This window comes from Balearica regulorum, chromosome 11 (genome assembly GCF_011004875.1).
Source record: "Balearica regulorum gibbericeps isolate bBalReg1 chromosome 11, bBalReg1.pri, whole genome shotgun sequence".
NCBI lineage: Eukaryota > Metazoa > Chordata > Aves > Gruiformes > Gruidae > Balearica > Balearica regulorum.
Genome location: NC_046194.1, coordinates 11,852,482 through 11,878,580, shown reverse-complemented (window position 1 = coordinate 11,878,580; position 26,099 = coordinate 11,852,482). Strand labels below are relative to the sequence as shown.

Below are 26,099 nucleotides of genomic sequence, written 5' to 3'. Positions count from 1 at the left end.
TTCTTTGAAGAGACCACAATATTTGAGTAAAAAGACCTGGAAGGGCACAGGCACCCCAAGCAGAGACACACTGTATCCAGCCCCTCAAGGATCCTGACAAGCAGGCAGAGTGGCAGCAAATAGCCTGGCCATACTCCACATTCTGTATCAGCCTCTTGTCAGCACTGGATCCAGCCCCAGGCTTTACTCTGATCCTTGGATCCCTGCAAGAGGGGAGCCAAGCTCTGCAAAGACCCCGTTCCCCTTCCTTACCTCCCAACCTACAGTACCATAAAACACCCTGAACTCACAGTAGAGACCCTGCCAACTCCTCAGCACAGCCAAGGCACCCAAGAACCCTGTGCTCCAAATACTCCACACAGCCAGGACAAGCAGGCCATAAGATGCTGTCTGAAGAAATGCTGTATCACCAAACCACTCCTCCTCCATTAATGCTGGACAAGCTGTCACAGTTAAGGAGCAGTAGTGCTCAAGGTAAAAGGAAAAGTGAGGAAGATGAACCTGGCAGTGTGCCTCAGAGGGGTGAAGGAACCCAGGCAGGTTAAGAGGTAGTGGTGACAGAGAAGGAAACAGAACAAGGGGAAGAAGGTGCTCTGAGGAGGAAGGTGCTATCAAAGGGTTCATTCAGGAGCTGCTCGCAGGAGGTTTTGAGGCCACACTGAAGACCAGAGCCATAACAAAGCCCCGGGCCCATGGGGAACAAACCCCCCTTCCACATGACCCTGTGCTCACACAGCCAGCGTTGACACCACAGAATACGCACAAGACTACTGCCTTTGCACTCACGGCAACCCCAATCCCCCCCATGCCCCTACTGTAGCCGTGGGATAGGGGCTCTGAAACAGAAACTATAGAATCAGGTTGAGATAATTAGTTTGTAACCGAGGTAATAAGTAATGAAGCTAACTGACCATGGCAAGGTACAATGCTGCTATGTTCCATGTACAGTCCCTACCAAACTGAACAATAGGTTTGGAGATATTAATCTTATGAAGTAAGTCGTTACGGACAGGTGCATCCACAGCAAGGACACTGCGCATGCCTGCAAGAAGAGGGTCACCCAGCGGACACGGGTGCAAGACCACTGATGACCACCAGAGACCCTTGAGGACCACCAACTCAAATCACTGAGCATGCGTGATGGGGAGGAGAATATGGAAATGGATTCTAAGAAATGATTATCATAGGACTGCCTTTTCTGAGAAAAACAATGAATATGTATGTTTTGATCCTAGATAACCTGTGTGTTGGTGATCACCTGGCATGCACGTTGGGTGGAGCTGTCCCCTGTGCATCTAGCGCTGCAATAAAGAATGCCTGCCTTTTAACACTACATTGGTGTTATGAGGTTTATTCCCGGATTTCGGTGACACTACGGACAACTCCTGCACTCCTAAGCCTGGCCACTGGGCCGCGCTGCTGCAGGACCGGGCCAGCCGTAGGCACATGCATAGGCTCCCACCCCAGGCGCAGCCCCCCTAGCACCTCACGGAGGCGCCGGGGATCCCCCAGCGAGCATCGAGCAACCAGCCCCAAACAAACCCCAACCCCACCAACACTCGGCCCCGCCACCATGTGCCATTCCGCTTCGCTCACGTGACCGCCACATCCACGTGACCGCCCGGAGAGAGGGCGGGCCGCAGTCCGCCCCGCTACTCAGGATTGGCGAAGGGGGGTGACGAGCCCTGCGTGGCGATTGGCCGGTTGGACAGCCCATCGTCACGGCGGCTCGGCGGCGGCCATGGTGGCGGTGGGACGGGCGGTCCCCTGGGCCTTGCCCTGGGCCCTGGTAGCGGCGGCAGCGCTGGCGGTGGTGTTGGCATTGGACAACGGGCTGGCGCGGACGCCACCGATGGGCTGGCTGCACTGGGAGCGTTTCCTCTGCGCCACCGACTGCGCTACTGACCCGCACCGCTGCGTCAGGTACCGGCGGCGGGCGGTGGTGCCCCGGGAGTGAGGTGGGGGGTACGGGCCCCAGGGGAGCCTAGGTACCGGCACTGGGGGTGTCAGAGACGGAGACAGCCGGCCCGGTGCGATGCTCTGCGGCCCTGTCCCCTGACACCCAGTGTGCCTTCCTTATGCCAGGGCAGAGAGTCAGGCTCGCCCCCGTGCCGGGGCCTTCCCCGCACTCTGCCGTTTGTGTGTTCACGGCCGGCCCAGCCTCTTGGCGGAACGGCGACACGGTTGCCGTGTCGGTGCTAGAAATAGGGTTGTCACGGTCTCCACTTTCTTTCCTGGTTGTGCTGTCTCCCCGTGCCCAGTGAACGACTTTTCATGGAGATGGCTGACGTGATGGCTGCCGAGGGATGGAGGGACGCAGGCTATGAGTTTGTCTGCATTGATGACTGCTGGATGGCACCGGCGCGGGATGAATGTGGCAGGCTCCAGGCTGACCCAAAACGGTTCCCCAGCGGGATCCGCAAGCTGGCCGACTACGTGAGTGCCACTCGCCTGTGTAGGGCAGTGATGGCAGTTGAGGACCTGACCTGCAGTCACGCTGGGAGTAGGGGAGGAGAGGGAAGGCCAGGTGGGGAACAGCTGTGTAGCTGCTGAGCTAAGGCCCTGCCTGCCAGAGTGGAGTTTTGCTTCCCTTGCTAGCCCAGCTTTGCTTCCTCCTATCTCACAGCTGCCCCATCCCCAGTTCTCTTTCTGTCTGCAAGTACAGGTCCACTCCAAGGGGCTGAAGCTGGGAATCTACAGTGATGTCGGAAACAAGACATGTGCTGGCTTCCCTGGCAGTTACAACCACTATGACCTGGATGCTCAAACGTTTGCCTCCTGGGGCGTGGACCTGCTGAAGTTTGATGGCTGCAACTCTGGCACGTTGGAGCTGCTGGCAGAAGGTAGGTGTGGGCTCGAGACAGCACTGTGCCACAGAGTGGGAATTTTCTGCAGGCAGCAGCAATTTTAGGCCCAGAGCGGGCTCCAGGGAGTTGCTTTTCCCTGTCCATAGTCATTTAAGGGATTTGCTTACAAAAGCAGGTATGAGACTCTGTTCCCAAGCCCAAAGTAGTGAGTGTTGCTAGCCCAAGTGTTTTTTATCTATTCAGCCTCCTGGAGCTTTCACTGGTATGCACAGCTTGAAAAAAGCAGCTTTCTCACACCAGAGACCACATCATGCCGAGCACAGAAACATCGACTGCATGTTCTGGGGGCAATCTGTGCAGACTGCTGCCTTAGCTCTTAATGCAGCAGAGGCTTTGCCCTTCTGCAGTGCCCTTAGCGGAAAGCTCAAAGCATTTCACACACTTATCCCTTAATTCCTTTGATGAGGCCATGTCAACACGGATCAGCTTGAAGCTAGAACAGCTCATGTCAGCCGTAAAAAGGGCAGTTATTAGGGCTTTTAACAGAAAAGAAATGAAGGGATTTCTGGCATGAAAATCCTACTGGGGTTTTCATTTTAAAGCACACCAGTGTGTTAAATCCCAGTTCAGAAGTTATTTGCACACAGGCTGGCAAGTCAGCAGCTGAAAGCTCAGTAGCTCATTGTGCCGAGGGGGCTTGGCTACAGACTCTCTGCAAGCACAAGCAAATCCCAGTGCCACAGGAGCAGATTTGTGGGAAGAACGATGCAATTCGGAAGGCAGTTTTCTCTTGACTGGGGTCTCACTCCTGGCATAGTCAGCACCACGGTGTTTGGCAGCAGGAATCCTGTACGCAGTTCTGGCTCTGCCTGGAAGGGAGAACCTGCTCAAACGACAATCCCATTGAAGCCAGTTGGTGGTGCATATGCCAGCTGCCGCAGCCAGGAGCACAACTCAGCACCATAAGTGACAGCTGAGCTGAAAACTCTTGTTGACTCATATGTGTAACCCAGATACAATCCAGTTGTATTGAAGCAGTTTGAGGGGGGGGACACAACACAACGGACTTTTTGTTCCCTCTCTGCTGATTAAAAGGGACTTAACAGGGCTGCCTGGGGACAAGGACAGGAAAAAAATAGTGCATTTGCCTTTCTGCCTAATCCATACGGCGCAAATACCTCATAAGAGCATACTCCTGCAACATTACCCAGCGAAGCTGTACTAAGCAGCTTCACAGATACCAACGTGTATATCCCAGGTATCTAGAGAAAAAAATGCCACACAGCAAAACTGCAGCTTCTTCCAATGGCTGTATGTACAAAGAGTCTCAGAGCAATAAGCCTGCCCATGACTTGTAGCAAAGCTGTGAAGAAGCTCACCTATCTTTGGGAGGCAGGAGACTGCAGACTATAAGCTCCCCTGTCCTCCTTATGGTGTTTCAGCCACAATAATGTGTTCAGCCTTGATTTTTGTAAGAGTTGAACTGAAACCTGTACCTGTGACATCAGATTAGTTCCTCTGAGATTATGTAATCTCTGTCTTCTTCCTTTAGGTTACAGGCGCATGTCTCTGGCCCTGAACAAGACTGGAAGGAGCATTGTGTACTCCTGTGAGTGGCCTTTCTATTTGAGGCCTGTGCAGCAGGTAAGGAGTGTTTCTCAAGGCTTATCCTGGGGCTGAAAGTGGGAAGAAGAGAAAAGCATTAAAACTGCAAAACAGCCTCGTGAGAAACTTGCTGCTCTCTGGTCTGACAGAGAACAGTACTGTAAGGTGGAAGAAAACCACTTTTTCCTGTAGAGCCCTGAAGCATTCCTGAGGCAAGACATTATTTCTGCTGAAAATAATTCAGTAGGATCCTGCAGCATGAAGGCACAACCCAGCTGACGCATGCCAAAGAACACAGCAGCATCCATCTGCTTTCTGTCTCCAAGGAACCAAGCAACAAAACATTGGCAATACAGACACACAGCTAGCAGACAGTTTGGTGTTATTCCTCCTGGATGCAGAGTGCTGCAGAGTGAGCTTTACAGTTACCTCTAGGGATCAGGAGAGAGATTTTAGGACAGCCTATTTAATGGGAGTTCTCCACAATGTTTACCGACAGATTTCTACAGCCAGCGTCCATGACCAACGTGTTTCTCTCCACGCATAGCTGGCTTCCCCTGTGCCACCATGACAGGATGCTGGCATTCCCTCCCACTGGGAGTTAAATGCATTAGTCACCAAAGGGTGTAAACCCAATAAATGGCAGTAATTACTGATGTCACAGTTTAATCCCACCGGTCCCATCACACCGTAAAGTAAAATAACACTCAAAGGAATTTTTTAACAGGGCTAAGTGGCCACAACTATTATCCCAAGGGAAGCAATAGTGTTATCTGGAGAATGGCAGACTGGAGTTCCTGGGCACAAGGCATCCTAGGGGACCAACATACACTAGCTCATCCAGGTAGCTGGTGATGAAAGGTGCTACCATAGTTTTCCCTCACATTATCCCTGATCCAGTCTAGCCTTGTATACGGTCTTGGTCTTGTACAGTCAGGCTCTCTGGCTAATCGCACTAATTGTTTTGGCAGCCCAATTACACAGAGATCAAACAGTACTGCAATCACTGGAGGAACTTTTTTGATGTCTATGATTCCTGGAGCAGCATCAAGAGTATTTTGGACTGGACAGCACTTCACCAAGACAGCATTGTGAAGATAGCTGGGCCAGGGGGCTGGAATGATCCTGACATGGCAAGTAGAGCAACACCCACCTCCCTTGCAGCACCAACAAAAAAAAAAATCTTTTCCTTGGCTGTAGTCTGAGATGAATGGGGAGGGAGAGAATTGGGGGAAAAACACTGAGGGGAAGGGCTCTGATGGGGCCCTAGAATCAGGAACCTGCTGAGGGGGTCCCTGGCTGGAAAAGGAGAGAGAACTACAGCTATGGACAGTACCAAGGAATTGCTCTCTCTGTAATGCAGCCTGTACAACCAGTGCCAGTTCAGAACACAGGCATGGCAGCAGGAGACGGTCTCCAAAGTGCTGATCTCCCACCAGAGGGTAAAACTGCTGGGTGCCAGCATTGCAAGGAAGGAATAGCTGCATCCAAAAGCAGATTCTTAAATGCTGCCTAGCCAGTTAAGGATCTTCCTTTACCTCCACCAGTGGTTCATCCTAAATTGCTGCACTAGTCTGCCTTGCCTTTCCGAACCAGCTGGTCCTGCTCCTGACACTCAGCCTATCTACCAGTCCCCAAATAGGGGTCCCACCCTCAGCATCCTGCCATTTACCAATGCTCAGGTTGGCCCAGTTTCTCCTTGGCAGGCAGTGTTACCAGGCATTTTTGTTTTCTTGTCACAGCTGGTGATTGGAAACTTTGGGCTGAGCTGGGACCAGGCAGTGACTCAGATGGCAATGTGGGCTATTATGGCAGCTCCCCTCTTCATGTCCAACGATCTGCGGCACATTAGTCCTGAAGCCAAGTGGCTGCTCCAGAACAAAGAGGTGATTGCCATCAACCAGGATCTGCTGGGCAAGCAGGGATACCAGATCACCAAGGTATGGCAGGGCTGGGGATGTGGCATGGGGCACAGGCAGCCAGCCCCCTCAGAAAGGGGACATACGGAGCATAGAGGAGTGTTGAGGGTTTGGGAATGGGAGCCCAGTGAGCCCGCTTGTTCCTGAATCCTGCTTTAACAGACAGGTATGAAAACCTGTATGAAAATCAGTTCTGCCTCCCCTAACGTAAGCCCTGATTTTTCTACTTGGCAGGACAAGAACTTTGAGCTGTGGGAGCGGCCCCTGTCTGGCCAAGCCTATGCTGTGGCAGTGCTGAACCAGCAGGAGATTGGGGGACCCCAGAACTTCACCTTCTCCCTCACCTTCCTTGGCAATGGGCTGGCCTGCAACCCAGCATGCTCCATCCAGCAGGTCCTTCCAGCCAGCAGGGACTGGGGGGTTTACAGCTGGGTCTCCTCCCTGAGCTTGGAGGTGAACCCAACAGGCACTGTGCTGCTGAAAGTAGTGGCACTATAGGAGGCACAATCTTTTCATAAGCCTCAGACTCTGTCTAAACTTCTTGTCACAAGAAGCCTGTCTCCTTCCTCCAAGCAAATTGCCTTTGTTCTCCCCTTAAGCATTCACTACTCAAGTGCTTCTATGTGGACTTTGAACTTTCAGCCTAACGTGGCAAATACCCATCACTCCGTCACCAAGAGATAACAGAGAAAGGGGCAATGCTTCTCTTCTGTTTACCCTTTCTCTGGCATCTCACCTGACTCCTTCTCCAAGGGGCTATAAGGGCCCCAGCAGGGCAGAAACTCCTGTTAATGCCCACTGCCACTACCAACCAAAGAAATGCAAAGGATACATACAGCATCCTACACCTCTCCTTGAGGATTTCAGGGACAATAGGGAAACACCCTGGCTGCCTTGCTCTTCCTTTGCCAGGGCACAGAGTCCAAGAAAAGCTGTTCCTACTCCTACTGAAGAAATACAACACTCTCTTCAGAGAATGGACATCTTCCACTTTCTGACAACTCAGGGACTGGCCAAAATCACTGCATTTCTTAGCAACTGGTTTCTTGACAGCTGCCTGCTTAGTATAAACATGCCTTAGGACTCGGCTTTTGAAGGTTTCTCCTTACCCCAGCAATCTTCCTCTCACCACTGGCTGTCACTTTAGATGAGTTCCCTCTCCACTCTTCAGGGGGTCACTGGTGTCCCCTTCCTCAGTAAGCTGCCTTCCAGAAATACCTGCGTGCTTGCTTTCCACTGCTGACAGTAGCCTTTAGGTCGAATAACACAGGTCCTTCCAACACGGGAAATGGACACTTAACTGCTTACACAACCATCACATAGAAGTACATTATGACTACTACACAATCCAGGTGACTTGATTTGTTCTCATTTCTGTGATTAAACACTTTGATTAAAGTGTCCCTTAAAAAGACTAAGCTTTTTCTTAGTTCCACTGTACAGCATGGTATCTGAAATTAAAATCAGACTTTAGAAAACAGGCCAGTTTGTTCCAGTCACTCAGTTCTTGTGGAATTTGTCACAATTACTACAAACAGTGCTCAGTAAAGCTGACACAATGCAGCCATATAGTCCATCTCACAGGCAGAGGCCAAAGCCACTACTGCTAACAGCTTAAGCAGCAGCAGTTTGAAAATGCCAATCACATCTGCCAGTATTGAATAAGCAAACACAAATTCTGTTACTGTTCGGTAACTGAGCACTCTTGGTCCCTGTAAACATGTGAAGAGGCATTTCTCCATCCTCCAGCTTTATTTCCACAAGAGAGTTACTCTTGAGCGTTCCACGTTGCATTCCCAGCATCTGCTGACAGTGGACTTCCTACTCACAGGCAGCATACTGATCCCTCAAGTGGATGATCTCCTCAAAGCCCAGGGTAGGCTGTCTTGTAACATACCACAGTCTCAAGAGTTGCCTATCAGTCAATGCTCATTTGAAACTTGTTTCAAATGCTGTGCTTGGGCTTTTTCTTTTAAGGAAAATTCAAAGAAGTGGTGCCAAAAGCAGTCAGACCCAGGGGGCAGGCAGCTGAGGCCTATCATACTCTCAGTGTAACAGCATGAAGCTGTCCCTCTCCCATCTCTGAGCTACCGTAACTCACAGACACTGCACACAGGCCACGGCTGAGCCACAGCACATTAACCACCACCTAATAGTGCAAGTGACACATGATCAGATGAAGCCCCTGGTGCTAAACTCACTAGCTGCTCCAGGGCCTTTGCTCATGCCAATGCCCCTTAGGGCACTGTTTGTAAAGAGGGGCCTACAGCCAAGTAAAGGTGCTGTTCAGAGGAGTCTGGATTACTCTGGTAATCAACTCTGTGTCGAAACCATTGCTGGATGCAAGGAATCTTACCTGCCTCTCCTCTTGGGCAAGGGCTTGGAGAGGAAAAAGGCATACTCAGGCAGCTCTGCTTCGATTTTTTTTTCCTCTTTTCAATCACTACTTCATCTACCAACAATCCACCTTCACCATAGCATTCCCGAAATGAAACTGCTATAATAGAAACATGAACTGGTTTAAATGAAACAAGCTGCAGAAATTAGAGGAGGCCTTTTTGAAGACAGCCTTCTACCATGGAAGCACATAAGCCTGGAGAAAAGCAACAGCGCAACACTCACGCAAAGAAGCCACTGGTGCAAAAAATCCATCAGAGCCTCAGGCTCTACATATATTCTAAAACACCTCTTAGTAACACAGTCAGAAGATCCCAGCCCATTGGCAGGGTTTTTTCAAAAGCCTTCAGATTACAAACTGTTCATTTACTAAGCAACTTTGCAAGCAACACATTCCTGTTGGGTTTACGTACTTGCAAGTCCCACCCCACCAAGAGACGATATACAAAAGACCAGCAACAGATCACTTCCAAATACTTTAATAAGGTCCATAACAAGTAGGATGGAGCTTAAAACTGGATCACCTGGCCCTGTAAGAAGGAAGAGACAGAGTGAGTTTATTCACCACTGAATGTCACCACCTTTTCTCAGTCACTTGCAGTACACAAACATACCTTTCTCTTCTTGTCTCCTCCCAGTTCAAAGTGCTTGCACCGCTTAATCGCCAGCATCCTCTTGGACCTGCAGTTAGGCTCCACACACTCCAGCCTCAGCACAATCTTCTTTGTGGTCTTAGCCTGGGAGGAGAGGAGCACAGCACATCAATGAAAAAAGCGTCCATAAGCAGACAAATTGCCGCTCTCAGGAAAAACTTATCTGCATTCCTGAAGATTCAGCAGCTTGTTCTTAAAGTGTAAAGAAAAAGACTACCAATGCAGTTCAGCTCCCTCCATTAAAAACAAGGCACCTTAAGGACCAGTACAAAAGTATAGTGGATCTGTACCTTCATAATAAAAGACACTGGCAAAAGCATTTAGTGGGGCAGGGCTGGTCCCCTGCAGAGATCAGCCATGCTGGAAGACCTCTGGTGCCAGTGAACACACCAAAGAACAGGCGCTTCTGCTGCAAGGTCTCCCCACTTCCTGGCAGAAAGTCAACTTGAAAAAACATGTCTCATTTTTTTCTTCTTGCTGGAAGACTTCCTGAACATCTCCAGCAGACCACCAGGGCTTTCCAGCAACAAGCCAAGCAGCTCTATAAGCTTAACTAAACAGATCATACAAAACCTGTAACAAATCAACCCATCAGGTTTTGCTTCCCTGCTGTAAATACTACAGATTTTTGCCCTCCCCCCTCAAGTCTTTGGCAGAAGGTACATAGAGGCACAGAGGAAAAACATGCTGCAAGACTACAGTCCTGGGTACCCACACTGAAGAGGAAGGATGACAGCAGCAGGTTTCTGCAACTCATCTGTAACAGAATGCACTGCTGCCCTTCCACTGCTGCTTTGAGACTCTCAGGAAAGGCCTAACACAGCAGCTCTCATTTACTGGCTCAGGGACATTGATTTCCCTGAACACAGCAGACTGCAAGAAAACTATGTCGTGTTCTGCAATACCCCTAGGAGTTGCACACGCTTTGTTTCCATCATATCCTTGCAGTGAAGCCAGCCTCATTATGCAGAAAGCCTCACAAACCCAGCAAAAAGTTTCAGTGATAAACTACTGACACTTCAAGAACATAAGAAAAGCAAGCAGCAGGCTCCCTTTCCCTTTGCCATACTTTTACCCTTTAGCAAGCAATAAGGAAAACACTACTTTTATTAAAAGTATCATTTCCAGTAAGACCCCACTCCCCTACAGCATCAAGGCTCCCTGCAAAACCTGCTCTGCAAACACACACTGCACCACTCCTGCAAAAAAAGGAACATCTACATGAGACAGGAGTAGCAGGGAAGATGAACAGATGTGGATGGGGAACTTACACTCCCTAGACAACACTACCAGCACAGAGCTACCATAACATGGCTTGAGCACGGGACCACCAGAAGGCTGCAGGAGGCTCAAGCGTTCCTCTTCAGCTGGGCATGTGAATTGCCAAGAAAGTTTTGGGTCCTCCTTCCAGGAGCAGCACTCACCTTCTTACGGAAGATAGGTTTTGTCTGGCCCCCATAGCCACTTTGCTTCCTATCGTAGCGTCTTTTTCCTACAGGAGGAAATAGCTCTGTTTAGGCAACAACTCAAGACATGCCACAAATGCAACTCACGCTCTCTCCAGACCCTCACAGGTCTCAACCTGCAGATGCACAACCGATCAGAAACAATCTCGCCTTCTCTTATAGCCATACGCTCAGCCCACAAGCATGACCCTGGCACGGGGCACGACCATGCAAGCCTCATGTAACTTCCCCCAGAGCACACCCGTCCCTACCCTGGGCGTAGAGGGAGTCCTTCCCCTTCTTGTACTGGGTGACTTTGTGCGGCTGGTGCTTGCCGCATTTCTTGCAGTAGGTCCGGCGGGTTTTCGGGACGTTCACCTGGAGGAGCAGAAGTCTGTCAGCACGGCCAGGAACTGCGCAGGGAGCTGGAGAGACGCCACGCCGCGCTCCAGGGGCCCCTCGCCCCAGCGCTGCCGAGCATAGCCCGGCGGCCCTTCCCTTCGCTCAAGGAGGCCCTACGCCACCATCCCGGGCCTACTGCCTCCCCCCCGCCGCCTCAACCCGGCGTAGCCGCCAGCCAAGCGCCTACCACAGCAGTCGGCGCCTCGGGCGGGCGAAGCGAGCCGCCGTCGGGGTGGATGGCAGCAGATAGAGCCGAACACACAACCCACTACTGCCGCTACTCACCATCTTGTCGGTGCAGCCCGAAAAGGAGGAGCGCCCCGGAAGCGGAAGCAGATGGGAGCGGGGGACCATAGAGAGTAGGCGCGCAGAGAAGGCGAGCGGCGCGTCAGACACTGGACCTGCAGCGCCCCCTCCTAGTGGGAGGAGAGCAGGGCGGGGGCGCAGGGAATCTGGGGGGTGCGGGGTTTGCGGGGTGGGGTGCTGCGGAGGAGTGGGGGTACGTGGTTGTGGAGGTGCCAGGAGGTGACTGGGAGGGTGTCTATGGGATACACAGGGACGTGGGGAGCAGGGGCAGGCAGCCAACAGGAACATGGCGCTCATCCCTGCCCACCCCATAGCCCAGATCCCAGCACCAGTCCTGGCCCTGCACTCTGGTCCCCATGTCCTGACGCCGCACCCCTGGCGCCATGTCCAGGCCCCCCATCCTCTCCATGCGGGGCAAGCCCTGGCCGTGGCCAGAGCCCCGCTGGCCCCATGGAGGTGGCCTGGCTGTCTGCAGGAGGAAACACAGCTGCTGCTTTTGAGTCAGAAACCAAAAAAAGGGGAACCGAAAGGGTGGGGTTGGCCGGCCCCGTCCTTCCTCCCTGTGCGGCCAACCCTGCTGTGCCTCCCTGCCGCTACAGCCATCCCGACCCACCGGGCTGGGCCGCTCAAGGCAGGCGCGGGGCAGTGGGCCCAGCAGGACCCTGGCTGGCCAGAGCAGCAGCGGGAGGGCTTGGTGAGTGCGCCAGGGTGCAGAGGGCCCAGGGTAGCCATGTCCCAGCACTGCATGGCATGGGGAGAGGCACGGTGGGGAGCACAAGGGTAGCGATGCCCTGGGTGCAGGTGCGGCCCCGTTAACATTGCTGGGTGGGAGCCTCCATGAGGTGGCTGCTTTTGACCTTGCACCTCTGCTCACCTCCTCAGCGGTGCTGGGGGTGATGGCGCCTGCCGGGGGCGGGAGAGTCATCCTGGGCACTGGCCACATGCTGCAAAGCTGCAGGTGAGCCAAGCCAAGCTGGCAAGGCTCAGCCTTGTCCGACAGCCTGGTCAGCTCTGGGCAGGCAGCATCAGATCAAGTGTGGGACAGCTGCCATGGAGCCACAGTGCCAGGGGCCATGGGGTGCAGCAGAGCAGAGTGGTGGGGTAGTTGTGGGTGCCAGGGACTCTTGGGCTGCAGCAGAGCACAGGATCAGGATGGTGTGTGGGTGCCAGGGACCCCAGGGGTGCTCCAGAGCAGGGGGTTGGGTTGCTGACAGTGCCTTTGACCACTCCTTGCGTGTGCTTTTTGCAGTGGGTGCTGAAGGGCTGCAGCTCTGGGTTTGTTCCCAAGCCTCTCCCATGTGGAAGATTCCCTTTTCTGTCCCTCCCACCCTTCGTTTTTGTCACCCCCTAGGCTGTACCTGAAACACAGGAGCTGTGGAGTTTGTCATTCCCAGATACCCTCTTGCCCTGAGCGTGCCAGCCCTCCACCAGCCCTCCATCAGCCGGTAGTGGCAGGCAGATTTGGCTCCTCAGCAGGACACAGGCAGGGGCCAGGGACCCTGCCTGCGGGGGGGGGTGGGGGTGCCCCAGGACCATAGTGGGGCACAGCATCTGCTGGCATGGGGCCAGCAGTGTGTGCTGGGCCCAGTAGGGGTGTCAGAGCATGCTTGGCCAAGGTGTGACAGTGGCAGGAAGTCTCATTAGCTGGGGACATACACAGGACATGCTTCCACCCACCCACTCGTCATCTCTGCTGTCACAGCGCAGCAGCGATGGCTGGCTGCGGGGGTGAGTCCCGAGGGGCACTCACAACCCCAAAGGACAGGCAGGGACAGAGCAGGACCAGTGGCAGTGCCAGGGAGAGGGAGGCTGTGCTACGCTGGGGACAGGGAGGCTGTGCTAGGGACAGGGAGGCAGTGCCAGGGAGGAGGAGGCTGTGCTATGCTGGGGACAGGGAGGCTGTGCTGGGGACAGGGCAGCTGTTCCATGCTGAGGCAGAACAGCTTCCTGAGAATACTCATCGTCCTTTCGTCTCTGGTGGAACTGTCCCAGAGGACACAGCGAGGACCTGTCCCATCTGCCCGGCATTGCTGGCAGTGACCCAGCTGCTGCGACTCAAGGTAAAGCTTCTGGGGACCTGGCACTGCAGTCAGGATGGGCTGGAGCCTGGGGCTGCCTGGGGCTGCCCTGTTCAGGCCCTTTGTGCCGGGGGAGGCAGGAGGGTGGGGGTGGGCAATAGGACGCCTCCTGCTCTTGGGACACAGGACCAGCAGCCACATTTTATAGCTAGGGAAACTGAGGCATGGGGCTACAGAGGGATGCTGAGGTCACTCTGGGCTCACCCACCACCCTGCTGGCGGTCTGGGGTCAGTGGCCACTCCAGCCACTTGCCCTGTCCCCAGCAGGGACCCCAGTTCTCTCCTCCCCAGGCCTGGATTAGCCAGCAGAGGCTGCTGTTTTTTTCTAAAAGACTGAGGAGTAATTTTGTAAGGTTTGTTGTTTGTTGTTTTTTTTTAAACCACCCAAACAAGCCGTAAAGGACTGAGCCATGAGGGCCACAAGGAGAGGGAAGGGGGGGACCCTGGGAGAGGGAACCCTGCTTATTCCTAGCCTCTCTGGCTATAGCCACTGCAGTGGGGCAGGGTCAAGATTGCAGCAGCAGGATCTGAGCTATGAGGGTCTGGGCATCACCAGTGGATGAGGAGACGCCCCTACTCCTGCTCCCAGGCTGAGGCATGACCTGGAGAGAGGCACAGCAGTTGGGACCAGCTCCTGGTATCTTTGGTCCCCACCTAGTCCCTGCTGTGAATGAGCCAATGCCTGCCTCCTGTGTGGGGGGAGTGGATGGGCTGCCCAGCCAGGTAGGGTGGCAGGGGGGCCTCCGCCCCTGACTCTGGCCCATCTCTGAGCCTCTCCCAGGGAAATGGGCTGCAGGCAGCAGGGGAGGGAAACAGCTTCTCCCAGGTTTGTAAGAAAAAAAAGGGAACAAGGTGAAGGTGAAGGGAAGCAGTGCATGTAGGTGGTCAAGGCAGGAGACATGGAGGAGGGATAACAGTTCAGCAGTGGCTCTATGTAGCTCATCAGCTCCCCGTTAGGTCCAGGCTGGAGTCAGGTGTTGGTTACAGCCCTCAGAGGAGGAGAAGCCCACAGCTGCGCAGCTCTGTGGGATGCTGGAACTGTCTGAGTGTCACAGTGCCTGGGTACAGCGTGGAGGGGCACAAGGTGAGGTGGATGGGCTGCTCTCAGAAATGGGACAGGGCAGATTTCCAGCAGCTCTCATGTGAGCCCCTTCCTGCCCAGACTGTCCCTGGAGAGGCTCAGGAGGAGAGCTTTGCTGAGGAGGGCTGGGGAAGGATATAAGCCCTCTGGTTGCTGGCTGGAGGCAGCCCTTTGAGCCTGGCGTCCAGCGACCGCTGCTCACAGGGGAGGCAAGGGGATTGAGCATTGTCCCGGCACTCCTGCAGCCTCCATGGACACAGACAGGAAAGATGACTTTAGGGCTACTCTGTGCTCTTGGCAGCACAGCACTGTGGCTATTCAGGGCCAGGACCTACCCACAACTTTTTAGGGACAGGCCTTCCGCGGCTGTCCCTTCCACACTGCCAAGTCAGCACGTTCCCCCACACGAAGCGCCCGTGGTGCAGCAGGAGGAAATGGCCCACACAAACATACATGCACGATGTTGGAGGGGAGGAGGGAGCCTTCTGGGTGGTGCTGCTCAGGCTCTGTGCTCCTCCCCGGGGAAATGCTTCTTGAAGCCTCCCCTGCTCCCGCCCTCTCCAGCCATCTGTCTGTCTGCACACCCAGAGGGGGGCCCCTCCAGCATCCTGTGGGAACCGAAGTCAGCTGGGTGGTGGCTTGGTCTGCAGCCCAGCGTCACAGAGGGGACAGGAGAGGGAGAGGACATATCGCAAATATCCCACACTGACCTGTGTGCACACCTCTGCAGCTGATTCCCCCCGTGGGGGTCCCAGCACCCCCTGGCTGCCCCTCAGGCAGGGGGCAGAGTGCACCTGAGCAAGGTCCAGCGGTGGGCAGGTTTTTGGCTGAGCAAGTGCTGTGTTGGTGTTGTCCTGCCCACAGCAACCCAGCGAGCACAGCACGGAGGAGGCCAGTGGGGGCGACATGGCCAGTGTCATCCTGGAGAGCATCTTCTTGAAGCGCTCACAGCAAAAGAAGAAAACGTCTCCCCTCAACTTCAAGAAGCGCCTGTTCCTGTTGACGGAGAGCAAGCTGTCCTACTACGAGTATGACTTTGAGCGGGGGGTGAGTCAGCGGTCCCAGGGGCTGTGCCATGGCAGTGTCCATGGGTCACCAGTTGTCCCTTGCTAGCACCTAGCCCAAGGGATGGCTGGATGGGGACGGTGGTTGGATGGAGCCTCCCCAGGTCCCCCCCTTGGTGATCATTTGAACCAACCGTGTCTCTTGCAGCGCCGGGGCAGTAAGAAGGGCTCAGTGGACATTGAGAAGATCACTTGTGTGGAGACGGTGGTGCCTGAAAACAACCCTCCTCCAGAGCGGCAGGTCCTGGTGAGGAAGGTCTTAGGGTCCCCTGTCCCCTCGCTAGGGAAGTAGAGGGAGTTACCCTGCCCTGGGCCGGTGGGAATGGGGACACCCCTGCTTGGCATGGGGGATGCCAAAGACTGTGATTCCCAGGGAACATGCCAGCAGCCAAGCAGGAGGATGCCAGTGTCTCTCTCTGCCTCTCTCTTCCAGAGGAAAGGAGAAGATTACAACAACATGGAACAGATGTCAATCATTGAACGGTTCCCTTACCCCTTCCAGGTGAGTCCTCACTGCACCCCCTTTGCCGGTCCACTCTGCCTGGCTGCAGGGTGCTGGGGAGAGGACCCCAGAGGGACCTGGGGCCAAATATAGTATCATTGCCCCAGTGCCAGGTATCACTTAGCCATTTGGGGATGCCCTGCTGCTGTCTGCGTTGTGTGGGGCAGGCAGGTGAGCCTCTGCTAGCCCCAAGGAATTGGGCAGCTCTATTGAAGGGGGCTGCTTAGATGGAAACCTGCTTCTGTGCTCTGTCCTGCCCCTTTCGGTCCCCTGGTCGATGCTGGAAGGATGCTGTCTGCTGGCTGTGCACTCAGCCCCCAACCCAGCTGCCTGCCTCTGCTGGTACTCAGCACAGCCCCCAACACACTGAAAGTCAGAGAGAAGGAAGTGGGAAGTCTCAGGGGAAGGGGCTTATTTATAACCTCTCTGTCACGGTCCCGCGAGCACCGTGTGGTGCCAGCACACACCAGCACAGCTTGTGCTCTGCACCGGCTGCTTGGAGTGGCCACAAGCCTCAGCTCCCCTCATCCTCCCCGGGAGACCCCTGGCTGGGGCACTGAGGTGTGTGGTCCTGCAGGTGGTATATGACGAAGGGCCCCTCTATGTCTTCTCCCCGACGGAGGAGTTGCGCAAACGCTGGATCTATCAGCTGAAGAGTGGTGAGTCTGAGGGCTCTGCGGCTCCCTTGGAAAGCAAACACAAGCAATCAGCTGTGCATGCGGTGCAACCTAGAGCACTGGGTTTCCGGGGGCTCGCTATCTCTTGGTTACATTATCCCATGTCTACAGAAGAGCAAGCGCTCATCAGAAACTTCTCCTGTGACAAGCATGCTCGTAAAGGCCATGCCCCCATATGCATGCTCCCTAACATCCCTGAGCTGACAGCAACCACTCCTGCCAGCGGGAGATGGACAATCACCTCTGTCACCCTCTGACTTCTGCAGCACCACAGCCACCTTGGCTGAGGCTTCTTACCTTCTCACAAGCCTGCTGCAAATTAGCTCAAGCAGGCTCAGAAGTTATTGAGAGCAAGAGGAAATAGCAGATGTGGCCACACAGCTGTTACTGGCAGGCAAGGCAAGTGTTGATCCCTCAGTGCTTTAGAAAACATGGACAAAAAGCCTGCTGGAAGCCAGGGAGTGTCTCTCCCAACTCATCCTGAGCATCACTCGGTGCTGCTCAGCTAACGCTCAGCTGCGTGGGTGCTACCTCCTCGAGCTGACAGCATGTTGCAGCAGCACTGCGCAGAGGGACTTGGGTGCTTGCAGTTGGCCAAAATCTGCTGGAGCTGCCTGTATGTGTCTCTTGGTGCATGTATATCTTTCTGTGGCTTTGTGCTGGTGGGGCAAGATTAGCTGCTTGAATTGACACAGGGAAGTTTGCCTGAGTGAGGCGGAAGCAGAGCAGGCTGATAACAGGGAAGTCGGTTATTTCACGAGAGCCCTGCTGCTCTGACCTGGCAGCCAGCCAGCCCTCTCCCCACTTCCCTGCTATGGGAGGGGGTTGTTGTGGCAGCTGAAGCCAGCGTAAAATCCACAGCGAAAAGGGGAGAGAAAATTCTGGCCTTTTGCTGCCAGTATGTCCTCATCCTGCTCCACCAGAGAAGGGGCTCTCTGCACCCCGTGGAGCTGCTGTGGGCCAGCACCATGCTGCGCTGGTGGTGAGCCACATCCAGTTGTCCCTCTAGCTTGGGGAGAAGTATGAGGAAGCCAGTTGACACCTGCCTGGCAAGGGAACAATCTCCCAGCAAGGGAAGTCTCTGAGCAGGCAGGGGATGGTGGCAGTGCCCTGCTCTCCCCATGGACACTGGCTTCCCTCTCCACTTCTGAAAAAAAGCGTTCAAAAGAGCTGCTAACTATGGGCCTCAGCAGCCCAGAGGATGCTGGATGTTTCAGCTGGCAGGAGGGCTAGTCACAGCAGGACCTGGCCCTCCAAGCATGTTTGTATCCCTTTGCAGAGCTGCTGAAGAGCTTTGATCAAATCTGAGAGGAAAGGTCTGGCCCTCCCCAAGCTAGGGGTTTTGTGGCACAGGCTTTGCATAGCTGCAGCACCAAAACATGAGCGATGAGCTGAGGGAAACCTGAGCAGCAGGGCCACATGTGACTCTGTATCAGTAGCACAGCAGACGGTGAAATGATTTAATGGGGCTGATCATCTGCATTCAGGGAGCAGAAAACTCTCCTGAGAACTCTCTGGAGAGAGAACTCTCTGGAGAGAGAACTCTCTGCAGCAGTCTTGGGACACAGTACTGGGTCACACACATCTCTCGGGCTCTGCCACAGTGATCCGGTACAACAGCGACCTGGTACAGAAGTATCATCCCTGCTTCTGGATCGACGGCCAGTACCTGTGCTGCTCCCAGACAGCCAAGAATGCCATGGGCTGCCAGATCCTGGAGAGCAGGAATGGCAGTAAGACACTGGGCACCTTCCCTTTGCCCCAGCCCCTGGGGACCACCACAGCACAATGTTGGGGATCTCTTCTCACCTTAGTCCCTTTTCTGTTCTGAAGGTTTAAAAGTTGGGCGGTCACATCGCAAGACAAAGAAGCCTCTTCCCCCCACTCCTGAGGAGGACCAGGTAGGGGTCAGCATCAGCCTGTGGGTTTGCTCCAAGGTGTTTAAGGAAAGGTCTATCTGGGAAAAGCCAACATATTCAATGACTGACAAGGCATTGCTCAGAGATGTGTAGGTCAGGGCTCGGCTCTGGAGAGGGATGTCAAGATGGTACCCTAAGGGAAAAGGAGCTTGAACCAGGGGATGGAGCCCAAAGTCCTGGAGTAAAGTCAAATGATCTCACCCCTGAGGTTCCCCAGGGGGAGCTGGGAGGATAGAGAAGATGATATTGGGTGGAGGAGTCATGAGTTAAGCCAAAAGGTAGAGAGAAAACACATCTTTTGTGAAGACAGGTCTCCAAGGAGGAAATGTTGCAATAAAAAGCCCGGGGGGGGGGGGGGGGATTGGTCTCCTGGTGGAGATACATGTGGGAACTGAAACGAATGCCATGCTGACCTGGCCTGAGCCCACTGCCCTGCCAGGCCTGGGGTGGGTCTCACCTGGGAAACAGTGTGTCTGCCAGCCTCACCATGTCCCACGCTCTCCCTGACTCTGGGGAAGATGGTGATGAAGCCTCTGCCCCCTGAGCCGGCCCCCAGCACAGCAGGCGAGATGAAGAAGGTGGTGGCCCTCTACAACTACCTGCCAATGAACGTGCAGGATCTACAACTGCAGAAGGGAGAGGAATACCTCATCCTCGAGGAAAGCCACCTGCCCTGGTGGAAAGCCCGTGATAAGAATGGGTAAGAGCTCCCACTGACCATGGCACTCACCCCACAATGGTGCCCTCTCCTGGTGCCAAGGCACTGGTGGGCAAACACACCTCTTCAGTATCACAGGGGTTAGGACAGGCTGCCTGCCTGCCTGTGGGCTCTGGTGTGGGATGGCACATGAGGAGGGTGAGGGAGACTGAAGCAGGCTGGGGTATCAGCCCTCCCCAAGCATGAATCCAAATGGGTTTGCACCAAGGTTTTTGAGCCTGTTTCTACTCAGCCTTCTAGGACAGGAACCTGCTTTCCCCTTGGCCTCCTCCATCAGTGTGTGAACCAGCTCCTTTTCTCCTGCAGGAGAGAGGGATATATCCCCAGCAACTATGTCACTGAAACCAGCAATTCCCTGGAGATCTTTGAGTGAGTAAGAGAAGAACGTGGCAAATTGTGCTTCATCGGAGACTTTTTACATTCAGTTCTGATAACCTACGCAACCTGCAAGCCCAGCCTGGCTGGGTCATTCTCCCTCTTGTACACCCTTTGAGAGCCTCTGGCCATACCTGCCCTGCTCCCTGCAATGCCTGCCCTGGCTGGGCCAGGGTCAGACCAGGCTGGGGACAGCGGTGGCTGCAGTGATCTCCCTGACGGCTGTGTCCCTGTTCCAGGTGGTACTCAAAGAACATCACTCGGAGCCAAGCAGAGCAGCTGCTGAAACAGGAGGTAGGTCTTGACTCCTGAGGCTGGGTGCTTTCTACAGACCAGCCCTCCATAGGTTGCTGTCATGTTGTGTCCAGCATGGGACCAACCCTGGCTTGCGCTGGGAGCGGAGCGTTGCCCCAACAGGAACCATCTCTACCCCAATGTGACCTCCTCAAGCACTTCAGGAGGTGGCCCACCAGGCGGGGACTGGAAGTAGGATGCTTCTGACTTACCACACCCTCTGCAGCCATGCTGTGATCTTCACTCTAAGTCTTGCCTGTTACAGTCATGTCTCCCCACAACTAGCCCATCCCTTCTCCCCTTTCTGTTTTAGGGTAAGGAAGGGGGCTTCATTGTCCGAGACTCCACCAGCAAGACAGGGAAATACACTGTTTCTGTCTATGCTAAGTCCTCTGTGTAAGTAGATCTAAGAACAGCTTGTTCCCACCTCAGAGGGCCCCTCCAGGCACCCCTCACCCTCTGCCTGTCTTCCCCATGCCGCTGACCCCACGTACTATCTCCAGAGACCCCCAAGGCATGATCCGCCATTACGTTGTCTGCTGCACCCCCCAGAATCAGTATTACCTGGCAGAAAAGCACCTGTTCAACACCATCCCAGAGCTCATCACGTACCATCAGCACAACTCTGCCGGTCAGTGTTTGGGGGACAGAATGAGGCCAGCAGTGCTTTTACTGACATGACAGTACCCTTACTCTTCCTGCGCTGAAGGCAGGAGGCTTGTGTTCCCTGATGGAATGTGGCAAGTAAGTGTGGTGTGGCAATCTGCCTTTTTGTGTTTCAGGGCTCATATCCAGACTGAAGTACCCTGTGTCTCAACAGCAGAAAAGTGCTCCTTCCACAGCTGGCCTTGGCTACGGTAAGCTGGCCTGGGCTACCTCATGGTTCCGTGGTTGCAGGGCCTGTCTCTACCAGCAGTAACTTTCCGGGGCTGAGATCCTGGCTGTCCCATGGCAGCAGGCTCACAGCCTTCCCAGGAATCACTTCCCAACACTTGCTGGCCCTCTGGTGACAGTATTGACCAAGAGATGCCACCAGCTACTTTGCTCCCTATCCCCCGGAGGAACAGGTCTCAGATTTTGTGGATTTTTTGGGATGTTTTTTCAGGCAGCACATGCACGTGAGCTCTTCTTGGGCCTGCTAGATCAGATGACTGGGAGCACCCTGCAGGAAGGTCACCTGCACCCATATTACACTTGCACTCTCTGTCCTAGGGTCGTGGGAGATTGACCCGAAGGATCTGACCTTCCTGAAGGAACTGGGGACGGGGCAGTTTGGTGTGGTGAAGTATGGGAAATGGAGAGGCCAGTACAACGTTGCTATCAAGATGATCAGGGAGGGCTCCATGTCAGAGGATGAGTTTATCGATGAAGCCAAAGTCATGATGTAAGTGGTGAGCAGCCTGCAGGTCAGTGCTGGGTATGCCTTGCCAGAATGGCTGCACTCCTGAGTGGTGTGGAGGGACAGTCTCAGGCAGCCTCACACTCTGCAAGATGCATCCAAGAACGTACTGCCTTTGCGCTGCTTCCCCGGTGAGCTGTTCCACTGTCAGCTGGGCCAGTAGCACCTTCCCTTCCCAAACTCTCTTTATTCACAGATACTTCTTTTGCTGCTTGGCCTTCTAGATGCTCAGAATTGCCCATCTTGTCCTCAACACAGGAACCTGTCTCATGAGAAGCTGGTGCAGCTCTATGGTGTCTGCACCAAGCAGCGCCCCATCTTCATAATCACTGAATACATGGCCAATGGCTGCCTCCTGAACTTCCTGAGGGAAACTCGGCGGCGGTTCCAGCCTGCTGAGCTGCTGGAGATGTGCAAGGATGTCTGTGAAGCTATGGAGTACCTGGAATCCAAGCAGTTCCTGCACCGAGACCTGGTAGGGCTGTGACTGAAGGACACATCTCCAGCTCAGTGACAGCCACAGCATGCCCTAGACAGGGTCCAGCTAGTTCATCAACATGAGGAGAGGCAGCTCTGCAATCTTCTCTGCAGAACATCCCTCTGAGTCTCCCTGCCCACCTGAGCATGGGTGGGATACTCTGAAGTCACTGCTCTGCAGCAAGTTAGCAGAGATCGCAGAAAGGCCAGGACTAGGTGGTTTTCCAGGAAATTCATTTGTTACTACGGCAGGGTTTGCATTAGGCAGCACAGGCAGCATCACTGGCTCAGACATGAAAAGGGACCTCACAACCCCCACGAAAAGCTGAGCCTGCAGTTTGTCAGATCTTGGCCTAGCATTACCAGCTTGTAGTCCTGCTAGATGCCATATGTGATCTCCTCCTGGTGCTGCTTTATTCAGGCAAAATCCTGCCAGGGAAGTCACCCCCTCCTTAAATAAACAGGATTCCTGGAGTCCTCTCGTGCTATCTTTGCTGAGGACTTTGTAGCTTGCCCCAATCCAGGTGAACCTGCAGGACAAAGTGAGGCAAAATGTTAAGTAGGTGGGGGTGAGATGAAGTTCCAGATGGCACAGGGGGGCGGGAGAGGCAGGAGCAGGTAGGAGTGACTACCTCCATCTCTCCATCCACAGGCTGCTCGCAACTGTTTGGTGAATGACCAAGGAATTGTGAAAGTATCAGATTTTGGCCTTTCCAGGTCTGGTAGATACATCTGTGTCACCTTCCTGTCTCAATCCCCCATCTCGTCCTTCAGTCCTTTCTGCACCTTAAGTCTTTCTCTCCACTAGCCTCCAGCTCTGCTTTTCCTCGGTCTTCTCCTGTCTTTCTGCTTCATCTATCTGATGATTCTGCCTCTCCACTTTCCACCATCCCTTTCTTACTTCCTCCGTCTCTTTTCCTCTTTGCTGCTTCTTTCCCCCATCTCTAGTCTCCTGGCTGCAGCTTTCTCTCCACATCCCCTTTTTGCTATGCTTGTGTGTCACCCTATCCCTTCCCCAATCTTGACTAACATATACTTGTTTGGAAAGGGACATTTGTCCCTGTTAAAACCCATGTGGAGTGCAACCTGTGGTCACTGGGCTTGGTCAGTTGCATTGAGGAGTGAAATGTGAGGCACCCTGATCTATTTATCTGCTGCAGGTATGTTCTAGATGACGAGTATACAAGCTCCATGGGGTCAAAGTTTCCAGTGAGGTGGTCTCCCCCTGAAGTGCTTCTGTACAGCAAGTTCAGCAGCAAGTCTGATGTCTGGGCTTTTGGTAAGAGCATGGCATTAATGACTCAGAGGTCAGGAAGAGAGGGTGCCCCAACAACAGTGAGCTCCTCTGCAAACCAGCTTCGGGCACAGGCGCTCCCGTGCCACGAACGGTCCCTACCTTTTCCTGTAACAGGTGTTCTGATGTGGGAAGTTTACTCTATGGGAAAGATGCCTTATGAGAGGTTTAATAACAGTGAGACAACAGAGCATGTCATCCAAGGCCTGCGCCTCTACCGGCCGCAGCAGGCTTCAGAGCGTGTCTACGCCATCATGTATAGCTGCTGGCATGAGGTAAGTTGCTCTCACCCTTGGTGATCACCCCCAGCTGCCCTGGAGGGGCTGACACGACTCTGCAGCTCCCCCGGTGTGTGGGGACTGGTGGGGCAGGTGGCAGGCTCTCCCTCTTGCACGGCAGAAGGCTGAGGAGCGCCCCACCTTCACCACACTGCTGAGCAGTATCCTGGACATCACAGACGAGGAGCCCTGACCCCCCAGGCTGGTGCTGGTGGCTGCTACTACTGGGCTGGTGCAGTCCCACCGCCCGCCGGGACAGACCTGCACACCCGACGGTACCTCAGCACCGCTGTCACGAACACGGCATTGCCTACCCCCCGGGCAAGCAGGGGCTTGTGGGGCCCTCACGGCCGCTACCGCAGCCCCAGTCACCGGCAGGGCTCCTCACAGTCAAAGACAGAGGCCCCTGACGGCCGCGGTCCAGGCCAGTCCCGGTGCCGACCAGCCCCGCCGGGCTCTGCAGGCGGCGGCGAGCCGGGCCTGTGCACAATAAACGGTTGCTAATGGCACCGCCTCCCTCGCTGCCGCCGCACGCCTGCTCCACCCCCCCGGCAGGGGGCGCGCGGCGGGCGGGCGAGCGAGTTTGCGCAGTGCGCGCGGAAGGGGCGGGCGCGGCGCGTGTGCGGGAGGGACGCATGCGCGGCGGCGCGACACGGCACGTGAAGGTCGCGGCGCGGCCGTACCGGTAATACTGGTAGCGGGATGGACGCACCGTCCGCTGCCGGGCTGGGCGGCGCCGACCCCCAGCTCCAGCGCTTCATCGAGGTGGAGACGCAGAAGCAGCGCTTCCAGCAGCTGGTGCACCAGATGACCGAACTCTGCTGGGTACGGGCGGCCCGAGAGCGGCGGGCGGGGCCGCTGGCTCCGGTGACCAGGGCGGCGAGGGGCGAGTCGCGGTGATGGGATAGGCGGTCTGGGACGCTGCGCTGAGCCTTGTCCCGAGAGAGAAGGAGGGAAATGGGGGCAAAGTGGAGCCGTTGTGGGAGCATTCCCAGCTCCGGTGAACGCGGGGGGAGGGAGGGGCGGCGGCGGAACGGGCCAGGAAGAGCCCCGGGCGGCGGGGGGAAGTTAGATGCGCCCGAGAAGATGAGGTTCCCGAGGGGGAATGATGCCAGTGTGCCCGAGGGCTGGAGAAGCCCAGGAGGCACGGCCCCGGTGTCTGGGGGGTCGGGCTGCGGTGCTACCGGGACCAACTGGTCCCTCACTGTGTGCAGGAGAAGTGCATGGACAAGCCAGGTCCGAAGCTGGACAGCCGGGCTGAGACGTGCTTCGTGAACTGCGTGGAGCGCTTCATCGACACCAGCCAGTTCATCCTCAACCGGCTGGAGCAGACGCAGAAGTCCAAGTCGGCCTTCTCAGAAAGCTTGTCTGACTGAGTGGGACCTGCGCCCTGGGGGATGCTGGCCAGGCCCTCCGTCACGCTGACTCCTGGTCACTCTGCTCCCTGAATAAGCCAGGATCAGCTCTGGGGTTTAGGATTTAATTAAATACCAGTCTTGGGGAAGTTGCAGCCAGATGAGAGCCCACGACAGAGGTACAGTTGCTCCTCATTGGGGTGATGTGCAGCTCCCAGCCCTGCAGGCCAGCAGTCGTCTCTGTGCTGGGATTCCGGGGCTATGCAGGGAGTGTTTGGAACGCACCCGCTCAGCTGAACGGAGGGGTGATGACACTCATGTCAGGGGGTGCTCCCAGTGCTGCTATCAATCTCAGCTCTGGGCAAGGCCAGCCTGCAACTGCTGCCTTAAAAAGTGCTGTGCAAAGCGAACCATCCTGGGTAGGCGATAACAAGCCCTGCAGGTGCCATTGCTGTGTGGTCCAGTACAGGTACCCTTAGCGAGAAGAGCTTGTTGGACACAGTGATCATCCCAGGCGGTGTCACTACTGGAAAATCCTTTCAGGCTTCCATAGGTAAATCATTCACGTGGCCAAGTGACAAATTTTCAAATTGCAGCACAACTCTGTCAGTACTGACTTGCTCCATTAACTGCTTTCCCCTGGTCAATGTAATAAATATTAACTGGGTCAATTTTTAACATGATACTCTCCTTTGTTCAGGTAGATGAACTCTGAGAATTGAAAATCTAGCCTTCTTGTTGGTCCTCCTCCTTCCCAGTGATCCTTTTTATTGCAAAATTAGTAGGGAGGGGGCATAATTGTCTTCTGGCCAGAAGGTCTGCTCTGAATTCTGATTTGTTGCTCAATTAATTTGGTCCCATAAATCAAACTTGCTTCTGAGAGAGACTGTGGCCTCTCCTCATCTTCCCCAAGGGTTAACAGCTCCTGCTGTCCTGTAAAGGAGTAGTTTCTTTAGAGACTAAATGCAGGAAATAAGTAACCATCTCCTTTAAAACCTGATGCACCTTTACCTGTGGACATCACTGGAGGGAGGCATATGGCTGTGTCTTCTGG

General features: G+C 54.7%; 4 protein-coding genes across 7 annotated transcripts; 3 read left to right on the top strand and 1 right to left on the bottom strand.

The window, feature by feature from the left end:
- Positions 1-1,717: 1,717 nt before the first annotated feature.
- On the top strand, positions 1,718-7,811 carry GLA (galactosidase alpha). The gene is made up of 7 exons (XM_075763373.1): positions 1,718-1,923; positions 2,262-2,436; positions 2,666-2,843; positions 4,360-4,451; positions 5,384-5,545; positions 6,155-6,352; positions 6,566-7,811. Exons 1-7 carry the CDS (start codon positions 1,742-1,744, stop codon positions 6,827-6,829), a joined length of 1,251 nt encoding a protein of 416 aa, XP_075619488.1. The 5' UTR covers positions 1,718-1,741; the 3' UTR covers positions 6,830-7,811.
- A 1,380-nt stretch (positions 7,812-9,191) lies between these two features.
- RPL36A (ribosomal protein L36a) lies at positions 9,192-11,646 on the bottom strand. The gene is made up of 5 exons (XM_075763374.1): positions 11,514-11,646; positions 11,099-11,204; positions 10,806-10,873; positions 9,343-9,465; positions 9,192-9,258 (listed from the first exon to the last, which is right to left on the bottom strand). The coding sequence occupies exons 1-5, from the start codon at positions 11,580-11,582 to the stop codon at positions 9,238-9,240; spliced, it is 387 nt and encodes a 128-aa protein (XP_075619489.1). The 5' UTR covers positions 11,583-11,646; the 3' UTR covers positions 9,192-9,237.
- Positions 11,647-12,082: 436 nt separating this feature from the next.
- BTK (Bruton tyrosine kinase) lies at positions 12,083-24,196 on the top strand. 4 transcript variants are annotated; one of them, XM_075763367.1, is made up of 20 exons: positions 12,083-12,228; positions 13,527-13,594; positions 15,558-15,740; positions 15,906-16,004; positions 16,191-16,259; positions 16,837-16,918; positions 18,541-18,669; positions 18,770-18,837; positions 19,374-19,555; positions 19,880-19,942; positions 20,188-20,242; positions 20,556-20,638; positions 20,746-20,873; positions 21,025-21,099; positions 21,455-21,626; positions 21,900-22,116; positions 22,771-22,835; positions 23,279-23,397; positions 23,530-23,687; positions 23,812-24,196. In XM_075763367.1, the coding sequence occupies exons 3-20, from the start codon at positions 15,600-15,602 to the stop codon at positions 23,881-23,883; spliced, it is 1,977 nt and encodes a 658-aa protein (XP_075619482.1). In that variant the 5' UTR covers positions 12,083-12,228; positions 13,527-13,594; positions 15,558-15,599; the 3' UTR covers positions 23,884-24,196. The 4 variants fall into 4 exon arrangements, with proteins under 4 accessions (XP_075619482.1, XP_075619480.1, XP_075619479.1 ...); XM_075763365.1 differs by having other exon boundaries at positions 12,097-12,228; positions 15,424-15,740; XM_075763364.1 differs by lacking the exon at positions 13,527-13,594 and having other exon boundaries at positions 12,116-12,228.
- Positions 24,154-25,723, top strand: TIMM8A (translocase of inner mitochondrial membrane 8A). The gene is made up of 2 exons (XM_075763372.1): positions 24,154-24,515; positions 24,905-25,723. Exons 1-2 carry the CDS (start codon positions 24,393-24,395, stop codon positions 25,064-25,066), a joined length of 285 nt encoding a protein of 94 aa, XP_075619487.1. The 5' UTR covers positions 24,154-24,392; the 3' UTR covers positions 25,067-25,723.
- Positions 25,724-26,099: the final 376 nt, after the last annotated feature.